Source organism: Apodemus sylvaticus, chromosome 4, assembly GCF_947179515.1.
Source record: "Apodemus sylvaticus chromosome 4, mApoSyl1.1, whole genome shotgun sequence".
Classification (NCBI taxonomy): domain Eukaryota; kingdom Metazoa; phylum Chordata; class Mammalia; order Rodentia; family Muridae; genus Apodemus; species Apodemus sylvaticus.
Window position 1 is genome coordinate 115632780 of NC_067475.1, and position 26228 is coordinate 115659007.

Below are 26228 nucleotides of genomic sequence, written 5' to 3' on the forward strand. Positions count from 1 at the left end.
CAGGTGAGTCAAAATCCAGGCAGGGCAAGAGCAAAGAGCAGTGTCCCCATCTTGGAACTCTGGGGTAGAGGTGGGGAAGTAAGAGCTACAGGGAAACCTGGTAGGTGAAGGAGAAAGGCAGGGGCACAAAGGGGAGGCAGGTGAATTGGAGATAGGTCCGGAGATATGATGTCATGTTTCTCACTCTGACAGCCATAGCAGCAGTGTGGGAAGCTCCAATCTCAACAGGAGACAGCGGCTCTTCAGACTCTTCCTGGGTTTAGACCAAAGTGTGATGCACCCCTGAGAGCCTAGTTTGTTTAGGATGGAGCTTGGCCATGCAAGAAAAACCAGCCATAGAAGCGGAGGGCTGGGGCTCAGAGTGGCCTGGTCATGACCATAGCCTAACCTTCCTTACATATGGCTAGTGATCTGATCAATCGCATCTGCAGAACAAAATCCCAATACAGACTGCACACTGGTTGGAGAGATGGCTCAGTGAGTAAGATACTTGCTGTGTAAATGTGAAGAGCGAAGGTTGGACCCCCAGAAGCCATGGGGACGAAGGAGCTGGAAGGAGAATGCCAACTTCCTACAATCCCAGTGCACAGGACGTGGGGAGAGAGATGGGTGAAGGCTGGACAGATATTCTACCTGATTGCTGAGCTCTGGGTTAAAGGGAGAAAAAGGAATGAGAGATTTCTTGGTAGACAGATCGGGAAGGGTTAGGCAATAATGGCGGTGTACTTCCAAGATGGTGGGTGGTCTCTTCCCTACTATCTGATATGAGGCAGTTTAAAATAAAGGCCCTGTAAGCTTTTGTCTCCCACCAGGAGGCTCCCTGCTGATGCACTGACTCCTGCAAGTTGGAGGCCAGATGAGGAGGTGCTATACAACAGTTATGGGCCAATCAATCCCCCTATTTTCTTCAAACCAACCAACCCTATATTAGGGAAGAAAAGTGTTCAGAGACTTAAAACCCCTTCCCCTGAGAAGAGACTGGATTGTTCAGCTTCTGGAGTCCTGTGTGCTGCATCCCCATCCACTCTGCAGAGGAATTTTTTCTCTGTGTGTACCTGCTGTGTGTCTCTGTGTGTATCTGTGTGTATCTGTGTGTGTGTCTGTGTGTCTGTGTGTGTGTCTGTGTGTCTGTGTGTGTGTCTGTCTGTGTTTCCTCACCCCCAGCAAATGCCTTTCTTTAACTACTGATTCTATGATCTTTGAGATTGTTCTGCTGCTTCCTGTTGCCCACAAGATTTCCCCTGCCTTTTGATTCAACACTACCAACCTCTAGATTGTATCACAAATGAGACCCTGCCTCAGTGGGTATGATGGAAAGTCATTGAGGAAGACACCAAATATCAACCTATGCATGCATGCTCACCCACACACATGCAAATACACACATGCAATCACACATACAGGCAAAGCAAAATAATTCCATATACCAAAGGTTGGGTAGGGTTCCTAGTTGATGGGCACTTGGCTGTGCTGGAAGAGCATCACAAATGGGTCTGTGGGAAAAGGTGAGTGTGTCTGGGACTATCCCACACCTGGCCTCAGCCTTTCTGTCTCTGTCTATCCCACGGTCTCCCCAGCTGCCTCCCTACCACATGCATCGTGGTCATGACTGGCATTCTTTCTCATATACCTGTAATATCATAAAACCCTCTCTTGTGCTTTAGGAGTATACTCTAGCAAGCTACTTAAATGTGAGAGGGCAGTACCCTGATACCCTGACACTTGAAGTCCCTGAGTCAGAGACCAGGTAGCCTGGGGATCCTAGACTTCATGGCCATATGTGTACCCAGGCACTGAAATCTATGCTCACCCTCAGTAGTTACCATCAGAGTGCAGCAGAGTGGAGTGTTGAACGATTGACTGAATCTCCTGCATATTCCAAGGTCAAAGCCAGTCACCATTCACTTCTCTGCCGGTACGCTCTCCCAGCGAGCTCCATGGCTGGCTTCCGTGGCAGGTGTATCTTTAGGTAAAGTGGTGATTAGCGGTTCGGTCCTGGGGCCTGAAGCTATACTTTCGTGGTGCTCCTGATCCAATGTTTTTGGATGCAAACCAACTACTTGAACTGTTGTAACAAGCTAATCCTGTGGACCACATTGATGACTGGGTAATCAAACTCATTTGGTGTCTTTAAAATGGAGCTAATTTCACATAGTTCAGACAGAGCCCAATTATTTTGTTGTTAAGGAATGTGAATTGGCTTGGCCTCTTGCAATTCGATCGGTTGCTTGGCAATCAACTTGCCAATAGTTTCAGCAACCCCATTTTTCTCTCTGATTTTAATTGTAGCATTGGAATAAAGGAATGATCCACCCATCTGCCGCCTTGGGCTTCCAGGCTCGATTTTAAAAGTCAAACCTCAGCCCCCCTTTTCTAAATTTTGAGGAATTACAAAGAATCCAACTATTCTTTCACGTCCCTTATTTCTTTCACACTACCCCACCCTCCTGTTTCCAAGTCTCCTGAATATCTTTATTTCCCTTCCCTTTTCTCATCTTCTTTAAAAGATATGTAGATGTGAACAATGTAAACAAAATATACTGTTCTTTTTTTCTATTAAAGGGTCAAATAATGCAAAGCACTATTAAAGAAACTAAAAAAAAAATGTCACTTGCTATTAATTCAAATCCATCTATGGTCAGCATTTCTTGAAATTAGAATATATGATCACATTTCATGTCTTCCTAGACACTATACCACTCAATATAAGAGTGAGACTGGGTGCTAATTACTCAGACTGAGGTACAGGAACTCTTGCAACAGAAAATGTGGTACATTTACACAATGGAATACTACTCAGCCACTAAAAACAATGACTTCATGAAATTCTTAGGAAAATGGATTGAATTAGAAAATATCCTGAGATATCACAAAAGAACACACATGGTATGCACTCACTGGATATTAGCACAAAAGCTCAGAATACCCAAGATACAATTCACAGACCACATGAAGCTCAAGAAGAAGGAAAAAGTGTGGATACTTTGGTCTTTCTTAGAAGGGGGATCAAAATACTCCCAGGTGTAAATATGGAGATAAAGTATAGAGCAGAGACTGAAGTAAAGGTCATCCAGAGACTGCCCACCTGGGGATCCATCCCATATATGGTCACCAAACCCTGACACTGTTGTGGATGCCAAGAAATTCTTGCTGAAAGGAGACTGATGTGGCTATCTTCTGAGAGGCCCTGCCAGAGCCTTGCAAATATTGAGGTAGATTCTCATAGCCAACCATTGGAAAGCGTGCGGGGTCCCCAATAGAGGAGTTAGAGAAAGGACTGAAGGAACTGAAGGGATTTGCAACCCCATAGGAAGAACAATATCAATCCACCAACCCCCCCCCATCCCCGAGCTCCCAGAGACTAAACCACCAACCAAGTAGTACACAGGGAGGGACCCATCGCTCCAGCCGCATATGTAGCAGAGGATGGCTTTGTGGGGCATCAGTGGGAGGAGAGGCCCTTGGTCCTGTGAGGATTGATGCCCCAGTGTAGGGCAATGCCAGGGCAGGGAGGTGGGAGTGGGTGAATGGGTGGGGGAGCACCTTCATAGAAGCAGGAGGGATGGGATAGAAGGTTTGCAGAGAGGAAACCAGGAAAGGGGCTAACATTTGAAATGTAAATAAATAAAATATCCAATAAAAAATGAAATAAAAACTCAGCGGGAGCCCATTGTATGTGGTTACCTGTGGCCTCGATTATGCACAGGTGCACACCATTTTGCAGGCGGAAAATTTTGCCTTGCTGAAATACTTTGTATTTTGAATTTTCTTGAGACCCAGGCCTATTCCTTACAGGAGCATTAGGATTTCTTCAGTGCTGTGACTACGAGAAATTCTTGGTTCCCACACATGGAAGCCAAACTTGACATTGCCATGTATGCTTCCGTATTCGCTCACAGTCCGCGGGGCGTGTGCTCCATCTTGACCCACGGGTGTTTTTAGTCCACCCTTGCTTGAGCTCTGAAATTACTCTTCTCCTTGTCCTCTCCCTTCACCATCATCTATCTGTACATCTGTTTCTCACTTGCTTCACCCCAGAATTTACTATTTGGATTTATTTCTTAATTAACCCATATAAAAGCCACTCCAAAAATTTCCCATATTTTAATCTGGCTAATCACAATAACTAAATGTATGAAATTTTCCTGTGATTGGAACTGTTGCTCTCCCCCTTTCAATTTAATTTAGCTTTTTAAGTCTTGATATTCATGGTAAAACAAAGTTTAGTTAAGTCCTGTCCTAAGGAACATTATTCTGCCCAGTGTCCCCATCAAAATAGTACATCTAGGTGTATCTTTGTTACCTTTGACCTCAAATGATTGCACCAGAAGTAGACACGTGACTAGGGCTTGGCATCCTAGGCTGATCAAGTGCCCCAGATAAAGAAGTGAGTTTAAAGAAGGCTCCATGTGCCAGTCACATCCCCATCCACAGGACTTTTAGTTGAGAAATACACAGAGACTCTGGCTGTTTGCTAAAGGGGCAAGGTTGAAAGGTATATTGGTAAAGTCACGAGTAGACTTTAGTTATCTTCAGTTAAATGCAAGCCAAAATGGCTAGAAAGCTAAAACTGCAAATTAAGCAGCCAATGTAATAGAGAGATGTCTATTAAGGCAACAGTGCTGAGAGAAGACGCTAAAGATCACACATCCAGAGCAGCAGGAGCTGAGGTTGGCTGAGCATCTTCATGAGAAACCACAATACAGTTCATGCACATGGCGACTAGGGGTCCTCAGAGTCAAAGGTCTTCAGCAGGGGTCTCCTCCAATCATAATCATGCTGGGGCTTCATCGGACAGATGCCCTCTGTTGTATCCTGTTTCTTGCCACGCAAGAAGCACCTATCATCCAATACTCCTGAATCGGGGCCATAGCATGACGGACAGGAAGTATTGCCATTGTATCAAGCCTCTTGCTACTTAACTCCTTATAACCCCGTCTAGATGCATCACCCACTTAGAGATGCCCTCTTTCAATATTACCTTCCCAACAAGAAGGCCTGAAAGACCCCAGGCAACAAATAGACCAACAAAAGTGTTCTCTGTCATATGAACTGTGCTTCTTGGCCTACCTGGAGGAAGGCAACTGTTCTGTCTGTCCCTGCCTGTTGGTCTCCTGCAGGGACTTTTCCTGTCATTCACGAAAGCCTGCTCTCTGTTCGGTGACTCCAATTTCTACATATGTTGCAGGAGGGCAGATGCAGAAGTACCCTTCCAAATCTTTGGTGCCTGAAAGATCCAAGTGACATCCTGCTTCTCCATTTGTATTTTCCTGCCAAACAGCAGGCTTGGAAGAGACATAAAATCAGCACTGTTATGAGCTCTGCCTAACCTTGGGAGACTAGGAGAACCCTAGTCTCCATGTGCATGAACTTGGCCAATATTTCACTCCCCAGGGGCATCAAGATGAAGGAAGGAACACCTGAGCTGAACTCAGAAATGGATGCTTCCTGTGGAGGGGCTAGAGGCAGCTCTAGCATTCATTTTTTTTATTTCAAGTAAGACTGTAGGTGAGGGAGGGCTCTACCTTATTTGCCACCTACCTTATCTACCTAGATCTGCCACTTTATGTATCAGACAGATGGGTAGCCACTCACCAGTTCACCCAACCCATTAGTGAACTTTGTAGAGCCTTATCGGATATCCTGGACCACTGGCTCCTACCACCATGGCTGTCAGTGTCCTCACACAGGGACTGATTCCAGGGAAATGAATCCTGCCTCCTTCTCTTTTGCTGATAGCGGTGACTCTGCTGCTATACAAGTCAAGATGACCTCCTGCCACCAATACAGGTCCCACTCTCTGCCAGGGATTGTGATTTGCTCCTGTCTGGCATTCTGAGATCTTAGCTGTGTCCTTGAATCATTTCCAAGTGCATCAAGGACTCCAACTGGCCATGCTGCAAGCCTGACTCACAGCTCCCCAGAGAATGCACCAGGTACTGCTTCAAGCCAGTCTCCTCCTTCACCTCAACTCACAAACAAAAGCAGTTTCTAGGTTTGCTGAGCTCTTCTCAAAGACACAGGCCTGGAACTGAGGGCAGTAGCCTGGTACCTGCACACTTCCCTTTCAAGGTGGAGCCTTATTTCTGCTATGAAGATGTGGGAGATCCACCAGGTCTCTTTTCTAGTTGTTATGAAACCTGGGGTCAGTCTTTGAAAGTGCAGTGCCTTATAGAGGAAAAATAATGAAAGCCAAGGTCTGGTCTTGGGTTCCCTGGTCTAACCCCTGAGATTCTGTCTTGGAGCATCCAGATAAGTGTAACATACATGTTACTACATTGCACATAGAAATGACTATAGGTGTGTCTACATTATTGTAGTAGAAACCAAAAACCGAAAGAGAAAGCGTTACATGTGGGGTCTTGTCTAGGAATGAAGGAGACCTTCATTAGCTAATTAAATGATCCGGAGAAAATTAGTTTCCTTCCCCCAAGCCACATCTGGAAAGTTAAAGTCTTGCCAATGTCTTTGCAGCTCTAAAGGTCATTGATCCAGTGTTACTACTAATCTCTCACTACCCTCAGAGTTTAATTTCTCTTTTAGACAATTAGTTCTTATTTGCAAAGAGTCATACAATTGGTCCAGCCCAGAATATTTTATCATTTTCCTTCCACACAGTTGACTAATATTTAGAAGTCCAGGTGGGTAGAGTGGGTAGTAAGTAGGAGTTTAAAAGAAGGAGCCAGCTGCAGTACACATGAAAGCTTTCCCTTCAAATAAACATAATGGATCTGTGGTAAACTATAAAAAAAAGAAACTACACAGTTCTGAGTTATAGGAGGTGCTATAAGGAAAGAAGTCTGATTATGGAAGAGGATGCTGACTAGCTAGAAGAGACTGAGACGACAGGTTGGGGACTAGACACAAGATGGTAACCTCCAGTGAATTAAGAGAGTTTGGACATTTTGGCACTCCCAATACAAATTAACCTAAGGAGGCAAAAATACCACAAATCCTTGTGGAACTCAAGTCACTAGGAGACATAGAACTGAAGACAATAGGAGAAAGAAGATATGGTATTTTAAATTCGAGGATCTGAAATATTTTCCCTGGTTTCCTTCAAGGGTTGCTCAGTGTCTAAGTATTCAGTCAAAAACAAATATTTCCAGCTTGAGAAATGGAAATGGATGCACTTAGTGAGAATCCTAAGAAGGTTGGGATGCAGGATATAGACAGAATCTATCTTGAGGTCTCTGCAAGAGTAGAGGGTTCAGGCACATGGGGTTTACAGACAGAAGCATGTTCTCAGTGATCATATCCACCCTTGCAAACAATATTTAGTAAGGGCCACACACAATTTTCTGTGAATTTAGTTTCTTTACATAGACTTGAAGTAGTAATTTCATAAGAGCTATTCCTAAAAAATTGGAAAGAAAAAACAGTGGCATAGGTATTTACAACAAACATTTACTATAGGGGCATGTTTACTGCTACTATTGGTAAGTCTATATTTTTTTCAGATTCCATCCATTCTGAAAGAACACACTAAATTTAGACAAAATTCAGAGTTCACAAAGCTCAGAAGCAAACATTCTCTCCCCAGTGGGAAAACCTGTCTTGTCCCAGACAGTCAATAACCCCCCATCTTCTTTTTCAGATTTGTCAGTTACAGTGCTTCCCATTTGAATTTGCCAATTTTCTCTCTTATTTGCAGTTTAACCCCTTAAAACCCCTCTTTCTTAGCTCTCTGAAATACTAAGGATGGTGCCAACAGCTGAAGTTTTACATTTCTAAAGCTGCTGTGTTGTTCGTGCATCTTGTCATTAGCTACTTTGAATCTTTAATACCTAACATGACCATATTTCTGCTCATTACTCTTTCCTTCTGACTTTGGCTCTGAGGAGACCAACAATGGCTTCTCTCTCTTTTCTTTTCTTTTTTTATTTTTAGCAATGGTCTTTTCTTAATCAAATGTGCCTACACTGCTGGGTACTGTCCTTAGCATCTTTTTTTTTTTTCTGAATCTCCTCTCCAGCACTGGCTTTATAAATAAATTCTGATCTTCCATATACAGCTCCTTCATGCTTTCTCTACCAATGAGTCTAAAACTAAATGACACCAAAAGTCAGACAGCAGCATGACTGACAAAGACTGTCCAAGGAGCAACTAGAGCTAAGGCTGTTGGCAACAATGAGGAGTTAGTTGGCTGGCCTGTCCTTAGCTTTGACCCATGAGTGCGACCTCTGGGAGTCAGGTAATGTCCTTTCCATGAATTAGAAATAAACTTTTTTGTTTGTCTTACAACAGATTTGTGGAGGCTTGGGATTGGGGAGGGAACGGAATGCTTCTCAGTTCTGACCACATTGCTGCCTTCCTTCTGTCACATCAGCTATATGGATCTGGAGGCCAGAGCTTCCTGCATGCAATTAACCATGACACAGCTGTACACACAGCTATTTGGTAAAGAATAGACAGGTGTGTGGCTTATGTCAAGGAAAGCCATGGCAAGCACTTTGGGGAGCCATGGACACAATTGTTGGCACAGACCAATGAAAGTGCTCCAAGAGAGAGGCCTTGGTGAGCTTTGTTAGCAGCAAGAGGAAAAGAAAATCCTGAAAGTACTGGAGATGGATGAAAGGCATCAAGGCTAATCTAGCCACCAAACACCACACCTCTCCCCAACTCCTGCCAAAGACCAGCCTCGGCTTGGAGGAAGATGTGTTTGGGAGCAGCAAAGAAACAACTCCATGTTAAATGTTGGTACAAACTGACATCTCTGGGTTTTGCTTGAGCTGGCTCTCCAGACAACTGTGTGGATAGCTCTATAGCTCAGACCAAAGCCCAGTCTTTTATTTACATGTCAATTCAATCATTACCCCAGGTTCCCTTCTGATTATCCCAGGAATCAGCTTTTTATGACATTAGCCCCTTGATTCTTAGAGACAGTAAGTAGAATTTTTTTTAATGTAGCAAATGAGCTCAGAGATCTGCCTGCCTTCGTAAGCACAAACAATAAGTTTAGCTGGGTGGGAACCTGTCCTGAGATTACCATTCCCTCTACACCTAGACCTAAACTTGCTCTGTCCCAGGCTGACTTTGAACTCAGAAATCTACCTGCCTGTGCATCTTTCTGACAAAAAGGATCATTAGTGCAGCTTCCTTTGTTCTTTTAGGTCCATGAAGCCCCTCATACTATTAATATTGCATCCTTATACTTCGCATAGTTGAGAAATCACAATTTCTTGAACTCATATTTTCAGAGTTCTTTCCCACAGCCTTAAAGGCTGTCCTGAAGGTCATAGCATTTACCATTTTGCTAAGAACATTAGACACACCCTTGCCTCTCAGACTCATGCTGCTTCTAATTATCATGGGGTCTGCTCGAGGGGTGGGAACTGTGTCACACTGTTCCTTTTGAAGTGGCCATGCAAGACTCAGTACTGCCCCACAACCCCCCAGCTCCCAATCCCCACCCCTGCCCTCATGATGTTTCTCCCTTAAAAAGTCTTGGCTGCCATCAGGTTGCAGCAGTGTCCTGGACTTTCTTCGCGGGTTATGCTTACAGAGCTAGTTGGCACCAGCCATCAACTACACTTCAATTCCCTCAAAGATAAATTTTAGCTATCCTAGTTAACCATTTCCTGACCTGAATGGGGTATGGTTTTTCTGTCAGTATCTCATAGGCTACAAGCTCAGTAGATACTGGATTCCTGCCCAGTGCCTGCCCCAAGTCTAAGGAATTAGTTGCCTTGGGAAGTGGAGGGATCAGGTAGTGGAAGCAGAACTTAATCAGATACTCAAGTACCTGTGCTGCTGTCTTATTAGAAGCCTGGTTGAGCCATGCAGCTGTTAATAGAGGAAGTCTACAGTTGGAGTTAGTGGAACTAGAAAATGGGTGAAACTTAAAGACCAACCTGTACTTTTAGAAGAAACAGAAATTGTTCTGCCCTACCCTGTTCTGAGAACAAGGGGATGAATCACAACTGAGAAAGGAAAAATGCAAGAAAGTTGAACTTTTTATACGGATATGAAATAGCAGCAGCCCTCAGCATTGGAGCAGTAAACCCATGAAGAGATAAAGAGATCAGAGAGAAGGAACTCGAAATATCTGATGAATAGAGAAGCTGGGCATAGAGCAGATCCATCAGCAAACAGCTCCCAGGTGTTTTACCCAGAAAATAGGCAGGTAATTCTACTGTTAACATTCAGAATGGAATCATTCATTTTCCCTGACCCTAACAAACCTTAACCACCAGCAGGTGGAGAGCAGAGCAGAGCCTTCCTCACAGAGAAAGTGAGTCATGGGAGTTTACTTCCCTGAACTTGTCTCATGCAGTCACACATTCCTCTTTATACAAAGAAGATGGAAGGACCCATATTTTCACTGTATGGCTGAGAAAGGAATACATGGTGCCCTGCTCTTTACAGGTCAGATTTCTGTGCATTGCTTCAAAAGCTTGATGAATGAATAATACATGTATATATGTATCTGTGTACCAACAAAGTACACCAACTAAAAGAAGGCCGTGTGGTGATTAATTATGGCAGTAAACATGTGCATGGGAACATTTACTCGAGAGGGAATTGGGCTAAGGTGAGAACTTCTTTTGGAATCTTAGTAATGTCTTCCTCACATAATAAAGCTTCAGCAGGGGACATAACTAAAATATCAGCTCCAAATACATTTATCTGGCTGAGAAATAACATTTCTTTCATGGAACCGTTTAGAAAGCAACCTTGTAAGTGTATTGCTAGACACCTTGAGCAGCAAATTGCCTTATCTGTCTCCATACTCTATCTCTGCAGTGGTGGCCTGCAAAGGTCCCCCAGGCTGAGACAAGTGGGCAGCACTGCCAGCTCACCGTAGGTATGCTCCCTGTGAGAGAAGCCAGCCTCTTCTGTCACCTCCTGAATCTGCTTTAATGCTTTCACACACCTGGGAGTGTTTCCCTGGGGGCGTCCCCAGCTGGGTCTCCACCCTGGCACCTGGAAGGTGATAGTGCCATCAGTCTCCACCCTGCTCCCACAGAAGCTAACACCCAGGGAAGGCAACAAGTTCAGAGTTGCAAGGATCTGTTCCCCTTTCTGTCGTCTGAGTGCTGAGAGAGCTTCCAGCATATTCAAGAGTATCTGCCGGAGCAGGATTCTTCATTCCACCAGGGTGGTTAAAACTCCCAGCCATCAGAAACACAGAAAGCCCGGTTAAAAGGAGATTCCTGACCCTCTCAGCCTCAGAGATGTAACATGTTTCCAGTAGTGCTAATGCTGATGGCAGGTGAGGGTCATTCTGTGGGAGGAGAAAAGCCAGAAGCTCACAGGCTAGACATATGTGCCTGAGTGAAGTTTACCCTTGAATACCTTCCACAGCTTTCCTCGGAATCTTGAAGTGAATTAATCTAACACAACAACAACCACAACAACAACAATGCAAGCTAGTACCTGTAAGAACACTAAGTAGGTCAAAAATGTTGGATGAGGGCTGGAGCTCAGCAAAAGAGTACAAAGCACAGACACTCTGGAGTAAGGGAAGCTCCCGCCATAGGCTGTGCTCAGCTCTGTTGCATAAGAGTTGAGCCTTGGTTTGTTCAAAGCCACACTGAAATAAAGAGATTAGAATTGGAATTAATATTCTCACCCTACAGGAATTTATTTTTAATTACAGATAATTATGCCAAATTACAACAAGATGATTTGAGGCATTATACTAATTCAAGAGTAATAAAGCATGAATTACTGATGTAATCTTTGAAAATGTAATTTATCAATCAACACTGGAACAGTAACAGGCAGGCAAAGGATCATGATCAGACATTGCAGTTTTATGGTGTCATGGTTATAACTGCCTTCTCTTCACCCTGTATGAGACTCCATAGGGCAATGGTGGCCCAGACAATTCCAATGGTCTTCAATCCTACAGACCCTGCAGGCTGATCTGACACCTGGTTGGACCTTGGGATTCCTTGATTTCTCAGAGACAGGAGAACCTACCCATGCAAGTCCATATTTGTGTCCAGTCAGAACTTGATTCAAATTTCAGCTAGGACCTCTGCTAGCTGTCGACCTTCAGAGATCCTTCAGCTGAGTCTCAGTGGGCGATAGTCTTACAGCCAAGGCTGTTCTGATAGTTAGGTCTATTACATCATGCATAAACTGCCTGACAAGGAAGGATTCAACCAATGGGATTAAAGCCAGAACTGGCCCTGACCTGCAATGTTGCTAACAGAAGGGGATGTAGCTAGCTATTAGAAACTAGAACCAATTCTTCCAAGGAACCCTTCCAGGCTCTGGGTTATTCAATGGGGTTGGCCTGCCTAGTTTTCCCAGAATTGAGGTTTTATGTGGTTTGCAGCTCACACTGTGAGGATGTTGCTACCTAAGCTTGTAGGCCCATGGAAGCCCTTTGCATCAGTGCTGGGAGAACTTCTTGCCTATCTTACTCACTAAACATCTGCCTACCATAATTTTTAAAGGCAAGAGAGCATGGACCACAGAGGAAGGACAGGAGAAGGAAGACAGGATATAGAGAGCAAACATCTCCAACACCGACTGATAATTCCTATGGCAGGAAAGCTGTGGCTGTGGCTGCTTCCTCAGAGTGAAAAGACTGCAAGGAAGGAAAAGAAAGCCAGTGAGAAGCATCATCTGTGAGTCAGTTTGGTTGCCTATTATTACATAATGCTCTTTTCATAGAGAGAAAAACAGAAAACTATCAGCCAAGTTCAAAGAGCCAGTGTCGAGGAGAGCCGGGTTGACAATCCACACCTATCTTATGTCAAATTTCATGTGCTCAGGATTATGTCATTATGTCTTCATCGAAATAGCCGACTCCTCCTACCACAGAGCATTGTTGTTTGAAGCAGAAGAGAAGAAAGAAAGGTGGTGGCCAGACAGGAAAGAAGAACCACCAACCATAGCCGAAAAGAGGCCACAGCACCTGCCTACGAAAGAACAAAAATGAATGGCTAAATAGGCACAAATCACACGACACAAACGTAGGATCAATCTCAGCTGCAAGGCCTCTAGCTTTTCCGGTATCCACAGGGCTAGGCAGGCCAGGTGGCAAAGGTAACTGAAGGACCTGCTGGCAGCAGCAGCGTTGGAGCCATGCAGCACACCCCTGGGTATCCAACTGTCATGGAGGAAGGTCAGCAACAATGAACCATGCTTCCCGGAGAACTTTTAGTGATCTTGAGAACGGGCTTCCATGTGTACACAAATTCTTAGATTTACTAGGATGAAGCCGTATACAGGGCCCAGTCTAACAGTTGCATTTCAGTCTAATTGACAAGACTGTGAGTTACAGGACTGAAGAGAACTGATGGCGTTGGAGATAAGACACACTGTTGCTAGAGTCCTCGAGCTACAACCTGCTCAGACCTCCGGCTCTAAGCAGAGGTGAACTTAGCATCCTTCAACCACATGTGGCCATTATCTGGACCTGGTTCAGCTTTCCCCCTGTTTATATGTGGCAGCAATGTGCTACCAACAGTTCAGTCCAACTTGTAGAAAGCATCTTTGAACAAAGGCACAAAGAAGCATTTCCTTTCCTTGTCTGAGTGTAAGGGAAATTTTTTTTTCACATTTCTACATTACCCAGTGATAAGCCAAATAAGCCTTTCACTCCAAGCTGCTTCCTAGACCTGTATAGGGTAGACACGAGCCTGTTTTTATCCTTAAGGAGGCTTAGAAAACAATAGTTCATAAGTAATGACAGTAAACATAACCCACGAATCAATTGTTCCTGTCAAATACAACCCTTGTTATTAAAGCTTTGATGTTAAAGAAAGGTGTGTGTGTGTGTGTGTGTGTGTGTGTGTGTGTGTGTGTGTGTGTGTGTGGCTGAATGAATGAATGAATGAATGCAGAACGACTATTGGTGGTTACAATCTAAATGTTTCTCAGTATAGTCAGGGAAGTGCCTGCATCAGAAGCAGCCAGATTTAAAATGCATAGCTTCTTCAAGACGAGCTCAAAAATCTACCTGCATTTTAGCAACCTCCTCGCAGAACTTGATTCTGCTAAGTTATGAATGCTAAAGTCTCCTGTAGAGTAGTGAGTGGGCAGACTTTAGGAGACAATGGAAGTTAAACTGAAAAAAAAATACTCTGATTAACTTGGAAGTACAGGGCAAGAATAATCCAGGACAGAGAATTCTAAGTGTTTTCTGGAGGCGCCTGGAGGCAGAACGGCCCTGGAAGTATAATAACAAACAATGGTCTGTACAACAAAGGGCTCATGAGAAGTGAAAAACAGAGCTCTCTCTGAATACCGGTACCTGACTCCCCAGATCCAGCTAGCGTATTGTGTTGTGTGCCAGCAAGAACAGTTGCTCCAAGGATGGTGACTGCCTCACAGCATAGCTCTTGGTGTTCTCCCAGAACAGAATAACAATTGCTACTGAGTGTAAGAGGCTCCCCAGAGGAAGAGAGAATCCTGAGAGAGAGCAGGAGATCTTAAAAGTCACAGACTAGATCCTTTGGTAAGACTGTAAGGCTTTGATAATTTTTTTGTCCTTCCTGTGTAGGTGGCAGGGATCATTTGGGCATTTGATCGTCAGCACTTATAAGTCCAAAGGAACACATACCAAAAAATCTCAGAAATATGAACAGACTACATTGGATGAGTCAGACGAGCAGGCAAGGAATCCAGGAAGCACACTCGTGCCTCAGTTTACTTCTTTTAAGCAACCTCGTTTTGTGGTTATTGCATATTCTCGCAGCACTGCCTGCTTCTGATGGTTCTCCAAAGCAGGACTTGATGTCTGTGACTCATGCCATGTCCTTCTACATGTGGTGCCGAAATGACTGAAACTTGGAGTGTATCGCCTACTGATAATCAGAGCAAATTTGATTTTCAGTTCAATGCAAATCACATTCACCGATCAGTTTACATTTTTTCCTATTCATTCACACACACACAAAAAAATATGTGCTGGATGCTGAATTTGTGCCAGGTTCTATTCTGGGGATAGAATATTAAGGCACAGACATGGGACCTTGCTGGAAAGTCCCTGTCTATAATGGGACATATGAAAAGGTAGAAAATCACAAGCAAAGAGACAGAGATCCCAGAAGAACTATGACCTCAAGGCCAGTAAAGTGAAAGTTCAAGGAGGAGGGTATGGTGCCTGTAATGTGAAGTTCAACCAATAGACAGTACAAAGCTATTGACATGGTGTGTGTGTGTGTGTGTGTGTGTGTGTGTGTATTATGCAGAAACTATGCGAAAAAGACAGGCATGGTGGTACATGTTTGCAGCCCAGTGTTGGGGAACATAAAGACATGGAACCCCTGGAGGCTTATTGGTTAGTCAGTTTCGCTGAATTAGTAAGCCCCAAGCTCACTAAGAGACCCTGTCGCAACCAACCCATCAATCAATCAATCAATCAATCAATCGATAAATAGAGAAAAACAGAGGAAGACTCCCGACGCTGACCTATGGTCTCCATACATGCATGCAGAGTCCAGTGCACATATGCACATACACCACACAGACACAGGTACACACACATAGCATAGCACATGTCTCATAAGGTCCAGGTGAGACACTGTGGATGGTATAAATCTATGCCTATATGCAGAGCCACTGATACTCCAGGCTGATGTCAGCAAGCCAGGCAGTATTTGCATAGGAATGAGTTGTATGCTGATGCTGTTTTAAGACTGACTAGATTTTCCATTTCTTGTTCGTGGTAAGAGAAAGATGGTCACGGGAAACATAAGATGTTGCCCTTGTCTGTCCTACACATTGAGATTTCACACACAACGTTTTTAATACATGAAATGATAAATAAGAACTATTTAAAAGACCCATTTACGAACTAGTTACAAAAAGTTTTCCTTAACTCTAGAAGTGAGGCCAAAGCACTGTAAGTCATATGACAGCGATGCCACCAATGTCCAGAGAGTTTACACCCTGATCCCAGCATGGAGCAATGTCGTCTAGACATGATTGTGGGTGTCACAGGAGGCAAGAACAGCCACTTAATTCAATTCTAAAGTTTAAGTCACTCATATTTCTATTTTCTCTCTCTCTCTCTCTCTCTCTCTCTCTCTCTCTCTCTCTCTCTCTCTCTCTCTCTGAAACACCAGCTAGTTGTTTGGGTTAGCTTTTCTTCTTGAGAATTTATTGCTTCATGTCACATAGAACACTATGTCCAAAAAGACTTGGAGTTTAACAGAGACAAAGTGATGTAATGAGACACTTGACTAAATTCCATCCTAAGTTTGATGATTCCACCCAGAAGCAGAAAGTGACCTTTTTGGGTGCCCCTAGTCATCAGGTTGGGGGACACATGGCCATCACCAGACTCGGAAGATGGAAGCCATTGCTCTCTCACTCAAATACTTAGACAGTCCTGAAATGTAGGCCGCTTACTCCTGTCTCCTAAAGTACGATAGAAATCATCTGAACTCACTCATTTCTGAAGCTCTACCCAGCTTTTTAAAATCCTACAGTTCCAAGTATTTCTCATAAAGAACAGTTCCCCAACTTTGCTATTCTGGATAAACATGATCTGGTCATACTGAAATTTCCTGTTCTTGATAATTACAATTAATTAGCAGACTCTATGGCATAAAAAAATATAATCATAGTGCAAGAAGGATTATAAAAGCTCTCCAGATGGTGATGTGATGAACGAAGAGAAGAAACTTCTTTTCCAATTCCAAGGCCCTATTTCAAGTGTTTGTAGGCTTCTCAGACTTGGGTGGCTACCAGCAAGTCATTAGTAGTTCCTGCAAGCTGGGCCCAGCTTTGGCTCGGCCTGGCTTTGAAAGACTCTAGTCTGGGCTGAAATTTCACTTGGCGTCTGGTCAGAAGTGGGCTGTGGACAACAGTGAGATCAGGCCTTTCTTGGTGTTTGAGGGCAAAGTCCTCCGAAGGGCCAGGTAGAAGAAAGGCTCTCCATGCAGAGGGAGCCAGGCAAGATCTGGAAGGCTTGCCTTGCTTGCGTTTGCTGCAAAGCTATGAAAGACACTTTGGGGGAAATCAAAGAAAAAGAAAGCATTGCTAAGGGTCTTCTCCTGTTTGCACTCACCCCAAACAGGGAGTAGGGTTCTCTTAAGGCCCTCCCTTCACATACATGCATCTTGGAAGTGACTTTTCAACTCAGAAGCATTGGGCTACAAAGAAACTTGCAAGCAACCAGAGTCTTTGAAATCCTGGTGATCCCTGGTCTGTACCTTTTTTTCATTTCTCCTGCAATCCTGGCTATCCTCCCTGCTGTTATCCTAAGGTGTGGATTCAAATTAACAACTCAGTATGGAACCTTCCCATTCCATAACACATTCACAGAACCAAGCTGTTATAGTTGCATTTCCTTGCATGCAGAAAGATAAATTCTGCCCCTGGGCCTGGAGATAACTTTGGATCTGTCTTCCAAACAGTGTTCAGTCATTATGGTCCCTCACTCCAAGGTGTTGGCTTCTTAAGTGTAGGATGGATATAAAGAACACAGGCCTCAGAGTGCTAATAGATACATACACTCCACCTTCCTTTCCCCAGTGGAGTTGGCATAGATGAAACTGTGGGGAGAGACTTAATAAAACGTGTGAGTGGGTGAGTTTAACTCAAACAAATGATTAACTAAAGTGTGAGGAGAAAAACAATAGCAGGAGCTGACAAAGGCAGGAACACACCACTGACTCATGCCAGCCTTGCCTACTGACGTCATCCGCCCCAAATAGTGAAGGGCAAGGTGACCTCCAGGGTCACAGTCTGCATGCTACTTCTCCCAGGTGCCATGGCTAATGGTGTAGAAATACACAGCAGGGTGATTGCCCAAGCTGAGATGCACAGATCAGAGCTGTGGCCCCAAACAGCTGTAAATGTTTTCATTGTTCTAAAGAAGTTAATGGTCTCAAAATTTCATTCCCAGACTTCATATTTATACTCTATCCATATACATGTGTGTGTACATCCATGTGTGTATGTGTATGCGTGTATATGTGTATGTGTGCTTGCATGTGTATGTGTAGGTATATGTATGTGTGTCTGTGTATATGTGTGTCTGTGTGTGTATGTGTGTATGTATGTGTGTATATGTGTGTATGTGTATATGTGTATATGTGTGTCTGTGTGTATATGTGTATACATATGTGTGTATATGCGTGTATGTGTATGTGTTTGTATGTGTGTCTGTGTGTGTATGTGTGTATGTATGTGTGTATATGTGTGTATGTGTATATGTGTATATGTGTGTCTGTGTGTATATGTGTATACATATGTGTGTATATGCGTGTATGTGTATGTGTTTGTATGTGTGTCTGTGTGCGTCTGTGTCTATGTATGTGTATATGTGTGTGTATGTGTACATCTGTATGTGTGTATGTGTGTGTCTTTGTGTGTATGTGTATATGTGTGTATGTATATGTATGTGTGTCTGTTTGTATATGTGTCTATGTATCTTTGTGTGTGTGTACATATGTGTATGTGTATATATGCATGTGTGTGTATGTGTATACATAGGTATGTGTGTATGTGTATGTGTGGTATATGTATGCTTAGGTGTGTGTTTTTGTGTCTGAGTGTGTGGTATGTATGTATGTGAAAGTATATGTGTATTTGTGTGTGTGTGTGTATGTGTGTGTGTGTGTGTATGTGTGCATGTGCATTTTTCCTCCTTCTCAGTTTGTCACTGTCATTCTAACTTTGGGCTCTTATTACCAGCTGACATGATACATGTTAACGCATTGTTTGCATCTCCACATAGAAGAATGCGAACTTCCATGTTAGATGAGGGATTTATCTGTCTTCACTGCTCTATTCCCAACACGCAGATTGCTGCCTGGTTCACAGAACACGTAAGTGACACTAATCAAACTCCAGTGGGTGAATGAATGAATTTCAGTGGCCATCAGTAGTTAACATCAACATGGCTTTTATAATTCTTGGCATTATTTCAGATTCAATTCTTTCTCTCCTCCAAATCCTTCAGCTCAGGATTCTCTCCTCTTAGACGTGTTGTTAGATGTCCTTCTGCCATGAAGACAGACCCCTAGGGCTTCCACGTGGTCCTAACCACTATTCTGTTGCACCAGGCTATGCACACATTTTTCTATTTAGACAGCAAAGAAAGGCCTGGTAGAGGAGCAAGCCACACAGAAGTAGCACAACAGAAACCTTATTACCAGAAAAATCTCTGACCATGAAGCAACGAAAAGGATGAGTTAATGCGATTGCTTCAGAGAACATCTTGAGGTTCTAATTTCTTTCAGTAAAACATATTTGTGAATCTGTCTAATTTGAGATGCTTCACTAGACATCACTTTCAGAGAAGCAACTCAAAAACACTGAAGGGTGTTTTAGAAAATTATTGATTCCTATTTGAGAAATCGGAGCTCATCTAAATTCTTACCGTTGATGAGACATATGACATGATGGTTTAATAAACTCTTCAAGGACTCACAATTTTGTTATATGGTGACAAGGCCAGTATAAATTATACAATTCTACAAATTTCCCTAATTTTACATCATCACTTGGACCATCCCAACCAGTCTCAAAGTGCAAAATAGCTCCAGATTTCATGGGCAGTGCTGTGGAGGAAAAATCCTGCAAAGTGTGGAAGAGCAGTAGACGTAGGGGACCATTCATGGTGCAGAGGGGGACACAGAGCCCTTTTGCCTTGGTGTCACTAGACCACACTGTTACCAGAAGAACTGGGGTTCCTTCTGCAGGGCTCTTAGTTTCATTGATAAAAAGAATTTAGAAACCGAGGACTCTTGGGACAGTTTTATGAGCTTGGAAAAAAAATAAGAATAGGGTAGGCAAGATGTAAATTTCCGCAGCTACCAGGAAGAGGAAGATAGAAAGGATGAGAGAAGGCTGGTTTGGGACTTACAGCCCAGGAAAGCCGGCAGATGCAGTGATGGAGGTTGACAAGCCGCTGTGTGGCAGACACACAGCAACATTGAGGAAGATGTGGGGAGCTTAGAAAATGAACGAGAAAGCCCCGAGTGCAGGGAAAGCATGCTCAGGTTTTGATCAGGATCCAAAAGAAATAGAAAAGCTACACTTTTCTGAGTAACTCAGAAAAGCAGACAGACTCCGAGCAGTGTAGTAGACTCCGCTAGTCTCCTTAGCTTGTCTTCAGATGGACCAGTTTTTCTGGAGGGCTGGACTCCTGGGCAGGTGATTGACAAGGCCAGCTGGATTCTCTCCTAAGGGAAGAGACAATGGTATGTAACATTTGAGTCTTTATCGCAGATCTGAATATCATGTCTCTACCCAGAGGTATTCTTTTAACCATTCTTTTAACCAGGAAGAAATAGCTCTCCCTTAATGGGCCTTAACATGTCCTGATATATATATATATATATCCCCAATGTCATCCAAGGTTACAAATCCCTATAAAAGACCCTCCTCAAACTCTAAAGAGTGTAAAATTGCTTAGGAGAGGGTCTGGATTGGAGAACAGATATAATCCACTTCCACCATGACAACCCAATATCCAATTCCAAAACTGAGTGAACTAGCAACTGGATTGGAGTTTGGGTACCACTCCTAAGTAGAATTTTGGCTGAGGTACTCATTTAGGGTAAGGGAATAAAAAAACCCAGATCAGGAACTTGAAGTTTCTTCAGACAGTCCTATGACCAGGACAGAAGGAAAAGCACTGCCAAGCTTCTGACTGAATACATGAACTGAGGCCCTTATTCTGAAACAGTACTCTGTTTATGTAACACGGGAAACACAGAGTGTCTTTGAGTTTGAAGCAGGCCTTTCTTCTCTCCTCAGGTGGGCTTAACTCGAGCGTTAGGGTGCCGGGCAGGACGTTCACTGTCTTGAAGAATTGCCACTGAATCGGTGGCTCCTGGTTCTTGGGAACTTAAGGAATGAAATTGAGAGACAACAGAGGGCTGGTTTTAGGGACAAGTGTTTTGTTTAAAGATCTTCAGGGCAACAAGAAGGAAAACAGCTCCATCGGAGCAGAAGGCTTTCCTGGGATAGGGTTCTATCAACTGATAATTGAGAAAAACAATAGAGGGTCACCTTTCACAGTGTTAATAAAGGTGATGGACATAACATAGGCATTTAAGGACAGTGTGTCTGGGCCGCTGCTGCGGAACTGCATCACCCTGTGAACATCTTTCAAATGTACACATTTGCTAACCTTACGTTCACGTCTCAGTGAATGGGGTCAGTCACTAAGGCTTGGATGGGAAAGGCCTGAAACTTGACTAATTGCTCTCCAGACGGAGCGTTATTTTGGGGGCACTTTGGAGTAAGCTATAAGGAGGTAGGGCATAGCTGAAGGGAGGTCACTAGTGGCAGGCACCTTTGGCACTAAGTTCCTGCACTGCTGTCTGCCTACAGAACCTTGCAGGGCTAGCTCTCTGTGAGGAGATTCCAACAGTGAGCTGTTGTGCTCAGTGGCATGGATCTAAGCAACGATAAAGCCAACCTTCTGAAACCACGAGCCATTCTCTGTTTAGTGTGACCTCAGTAACAACAAAACACCACAAATAATGGCAGTAACAATAATAAGTAAGCCAAAGCACCTAAAACAAATGGGTTGGTTGTATTGTTTTGCACTTGCCTGGTTTGCAAGTCTATAGATCTTGCACAAATGTTTCCACAGGGAAATGTTTGCTGATCCTAAGTGCAGCTACATACAAAACAATTATAGAGAAATAAATTGTTTCATTTGTGGTAATAATTACTCTATAAAGACAACCCCAGAATCTCATTCAATCACACAGTATTTTGAAAAGTTTACAGGTCATACAATCTAATTACCTCTATCTTCAAACCGAACAAAAACTTGCACTGCATGCCCCACAATGACAATAGCACAGCATTCTTCTTCTTCTTCTTCTTCTTTTTCTTCTTCTTCTTCTTCTTTTTCTTCTTCTTCTTCTTCTTCTTCTTCTTCTTCTTCTTCTTCTTCTTCTTCTTCTTCTTCTTCTTCTTCTTCTCCTTCTTTTTGAGTTTTCTCAGGTCACCTGCAGTTATTTTTTACATTGTATTTCTTTTTTTATTTGATATATTTTTTATTTACATTTCAAACAATTTCCCCTTTTCAGGCCCCCCACTCCCTGAAAGTCACATAAGCCCCCTTCCCTCCCCCTGTTCTCCCACCCACCCCTTCCCACTTCCCCGTTCTGGTTTTGCCCTATACTGCTTCACTGAGTCTTTCCAGAACAAGGGGCCACTCCTCCGTTCTTCTTGTACATCATTTGATGTGTGGATTATGTTTTGGGTATTCCAATTTTCTAGGCTAATGTCCACTTATTAGTGAGTGCATACCATGATTCATCTTTTGAGACTGGGTTACCTCACTTAGTATGATGTTCTCCAACTCTATCCATTTGTCTAAGAATTTCATGAATTCATTGTTTCTAATGGCTGAATAGTACTCCATTAAGTATGTATACCACATTTTTTGCATCCATTCTTCCGTTGAGGGATACCTGGGTTCTTTCCAGGTTCTGGCTATTATAAATAGGGCTGCTATGAACATAGTGGAGCATATATCCTTATTACATGCTGGGGAATCCTCTGGGTATATGCCCAGGAGTAGTATAGCAGGATCCTCTGGAAGTGGCGTGCCCAGTTTTCTGAGGAACCGCCAGACTGATTTCCAGAGTGGTTGTACCAGTTTGTAACCTCACCAGCAGTGGAGGAGTGTTCCTCTTTCTCCACATCCTTGCCAACACCTGCTGTCTCCTGAATTTTTAATCTTAGCCATCAAGGACCTCCACATAAAGCCAGACACTCTGAAGCTAATAGAAAAGAAACTGGGGAAGACCCTTGAGGACATCGGTACAGGGGGAAAGTTCCTGAACAGAACACCAATAGCGTATGCTCTAAGATCAAGAATTGACAAATGGGACCTCATAAAATTCATTAATCATTAGGGAAATGCAAATCAAAAGCATTCTTCTATAACAGAGAATGTTTGAAAAGGCCCAAATTGAAAAGAAAAAAGAAATAGTTATAAGATCAATAGCCATATTAGTTAGCTATTGCTATATAGCAAGTCACCCCCAAAATTCTTTAAATTAAAAAGTGAATTTTTTAATGCAATTTACACAATAGCTAGAGTTCCAGCTTCTGGTCTCAGCTGGACTCTTTTATCCACCTGTGGAACCTGGGGTCTGATTGGTTCAGGAGGAATACATCCAATGACAGAAAAAACTGAGGCTTCACCCTACCAGAAGACTCAACTGGATTTTTTCTCATCGTGGTGATCTGTCTGCATCAGGGTTCCACAGAGGCAATAAATACGTAAGACTCTGTGATGCCCAGGCTTGGAACAGAGACTTTCATGTCTGTTATATCCTGTTGGCCAAAACGATGGCAGCCATCTTCTAGGTGCTGGAAAATTCTCTTCACACCCTCATGAGGGCAGCTGCAAAATCACATGCAGAGGATGTGTGTGGGCAGGCTGCGGGTGTTAAAAGCAGTTTTTCAGTCTGCCACAATGGTACATTTATTGGACAGATTATGTTCCAATCCTTACTAAAAGAAGCTCATGTAGCAAGTTAGGAGATAATACAACATAAAACAAACCAAAAAAAAATGGTGTTAACGTTTATTATGAGCAAATAAACATTTAGAAGAAAGCACAGATAATAGTTACATAAGATGGAGAAAATTGTGGTTTTGGCTGCTTTTTTGTAAAGTATTTTGATAGTTTTACTGAAAAACCCACACCTCCTATTGTATCTGCATGTGATGTAATTCACATTTTATACCTTCAGTTGCATTTGGCTGGTGCATTTAATGAAGAAATACAGGAATTATGAAGAGAAGGAACAAATAAATGGACTATTTAAAGAAAAAAATTTTGGATGAAACAATTCAACCCCAAAATTCCATGCCAGAAATTCAACTGACAGGGAGAACGCAATGTGACAGAATGTGCTTGCTATTTCCAGGGAAACGGAGTTAAAGTGAGCTTTTAGAGGGTAAAGCAAAAAGCTTTTGGCTGTTACAGTACTTTACACAGGAGTAAAAACTTTCATTGTGTGACTAAATCAATGGAGATTATTTCCTCAGTTAGAATTGCCTTTGTCTGCACGCGTTCTCCACATGTATCCATTCTTGCTTCTGATTCAGTAGCCAGGTCCTGGAGTGAGTGATTCAATGCAAGGTGATGCTGAACTTTATGGAAGTTACTACATAGAGACTTTGACTATTTCCAAGGTCATTCATTGACCAGCAGGACACAAAGAAGTCAGCATTGTGGGCTGACTTCAGCTTCCCAAGCCACAAGGAAATCTGTCAGAGAGCTACGGTTCTAGCAGACGTCTCCAGCATGCAGTTTAGTTAGGGTTACTTTCAATATAGGACTCACCCACAGCAGCCTCCTTAGCATGGCTTATGCAAAGTCTCATGTAAACGAGTGAAAGGCACAATTCTTCTGATAGAACACCAGACCTTGGGACTGTAGAGATCCAGAGTATATGGCAATTTATGCCCTGAGGGAAATCAGCCAAAAGGGCAGTAAAACCATTCACACATTCTTCTATCCTTAGATGAGTTGTAGAGAAGTTGCTACAAATGTCTGTAAGTATCCACACCACTATTCTCTGGGACCCTGGCAATTCTCTTTCCTCCTGCAAATAGCAGAGGGCAGATAGCACAAAGCCCCATCCCACCCTCCAGGATGCCTCCACCACAGGAAAATGTATAGATCTAGCATAGGATAGAATCATAGAGCATCAGGCAGGGCCACCTCAGTTGCCCCCGTTCCAACTTACATTTAGTGCTACTACTAGTCACGGACACAGCCCAATAGTGACCAGTCTATTGCTCAGTCCTACCCCACCCTGTAATCCCTTCACCTTGCAGCTTTGTCCTAGAATGCTTTCTTCTTTGGCTTTAGCAAAAGGGCTACTCAATCTTTTGTCTTGTCACTTATAAGTTGTTTAAAGTTCAAAGAGCAAGCCCTTCCTGAGATTTAGTGGCCACCATATTATATCGCATGAAACTTGACTCTGGGCAGAAATCTAACAGAAGGAGACATGACTCATGGCTACTCATAGGACTGAAGCAAGCCAGGGGGCAAGGAGTTGGGTATCTCAAAAGGACAACCGTGCTAAAGGGTCTCAGGTGACTCTGGAAGTAGGAATCCTGGAGAGGTGGGACACACTGGGGCTGAGCAAAATTTCCTAAAGCATGTATTTAGACCACACAGGTACTTTTGTGACTATCAGCATCATTTAGGACAGAAAGGAGAGGAGAAATGGAAACATGGTTTCCAATCCTGCCCTGTGAAGTTGACACTCAAGTATTGTCATGGATACATGATCATATATTGCAAACAGGAGGTTTAACCTGAATTCACTGACATGCACCAATCTACTTCCCAGGATGGCTTCCCATACCACCCTCTGTTGTGGATTATTGCATCATGATGGTGAGACAGTAAATAGTCTAATAGAGAAGGTCATCACCCCCAGTACCCTAAACTACCTTAGTTAGGCATCTGGTCGACCCTGTTATTGTACACAAGAATTGAGCCACAGAAGGGAGGAATTCTTGCTCTCAACCCTACAGAGCTGGTTTGTGGCTCTGCCAGACCACACCCTGGACCTCTCCTACTCTTCTTTATACTTCACCCAGCTCTACTCCTAGAGACTCGGTCATTGGTATACTTGTGAAGAATCAGATCCATTTTTATTTCAGTATCTTTGTATGACTCTTCATAGAAAACATTTTTCGAGGCAGAAAAAAAATCTTTCCCAGATTGTGCAAAATACAATTCAGAAAAGACAGGTACCAAAGCTGCTTCACTGGAATAAAAGCTTAGCTAGTGTAATGGTTAATCTTGATTGTGAGCGTGATTAGTTTGAGAAGCACCTACAAGACCAATAAATCACATAGTTGAGTATCTCGATAAGAGCATTTCCAGAAAAGATTAGCTAAGCCCTGAATGTTGATGGTACCCGTCTCATATGCACAGTGCCGAGATGCAATAAAAGGGGAAAAGTTCACCAGGGAGAGAGATCTCCATCCCTTTCCTGCATCCCTCCCTCCCTCCCCTGCCTGTCTCTCTGCTTCTTGGCCGCCCTGAGGTAAACTAATCTATTAAGCTACACTTTTGGTAGCTATGAGGCACCAAAAACTTCTAAAGTCCCCCCCTCCTTTGCATTGCGTTTGGTCATTTGGTTTGAGACAAGTTCTCCTTATGTAGCTCAAGCTAACTTTATTCCTCGGAGCTGGGACTATAAGCATATGCTTCTTGCCTGATCCACAGGTTCTTTGGCTGTGGTATTTTTGTCACAGCAAAAAAAAAAAAAAAAAAAAAAAAAAAAACTAGCAAAAAAAGTATACCC

At 43.2% G+C, this 26228-nt stretch overlaps 1 protein-coding gene across 3 annotated transcripts in view; it reads right to left on the bottom strand.

The window, feature by feature from the left end:
• Positions 1–18507: 18507 nt before the first annotated feature.
• Positions 18508–26228, bottom strand: part of LOC127683357 (uncharacterized) — a 58972-nt gene continuing 51251 nt past the window's right edge. For 2 of the 3 annotated variants that reach the window (XR_007977525.1, XM_052180534.1), the window contains 2 exons: positions 21682–21887; positions 18508–20102 (listed from right to left, as the gene is read on the bottom strand). Coding sequence is in view for 1 of the 3 variants with exons in the window: in XM_052180534.1 (XP_052036494.1) it covers positions 19971–20102; positions 21682–21887 (338 nt within the window). In the remaining 2 variants the exon portion in view is untranslated. The remainder of the gene's footprint in view (positions 20103–21681; positions 21888–26228) is intronic. The other variant, XR_007977526.1, reaches the window with a different exon arrangement.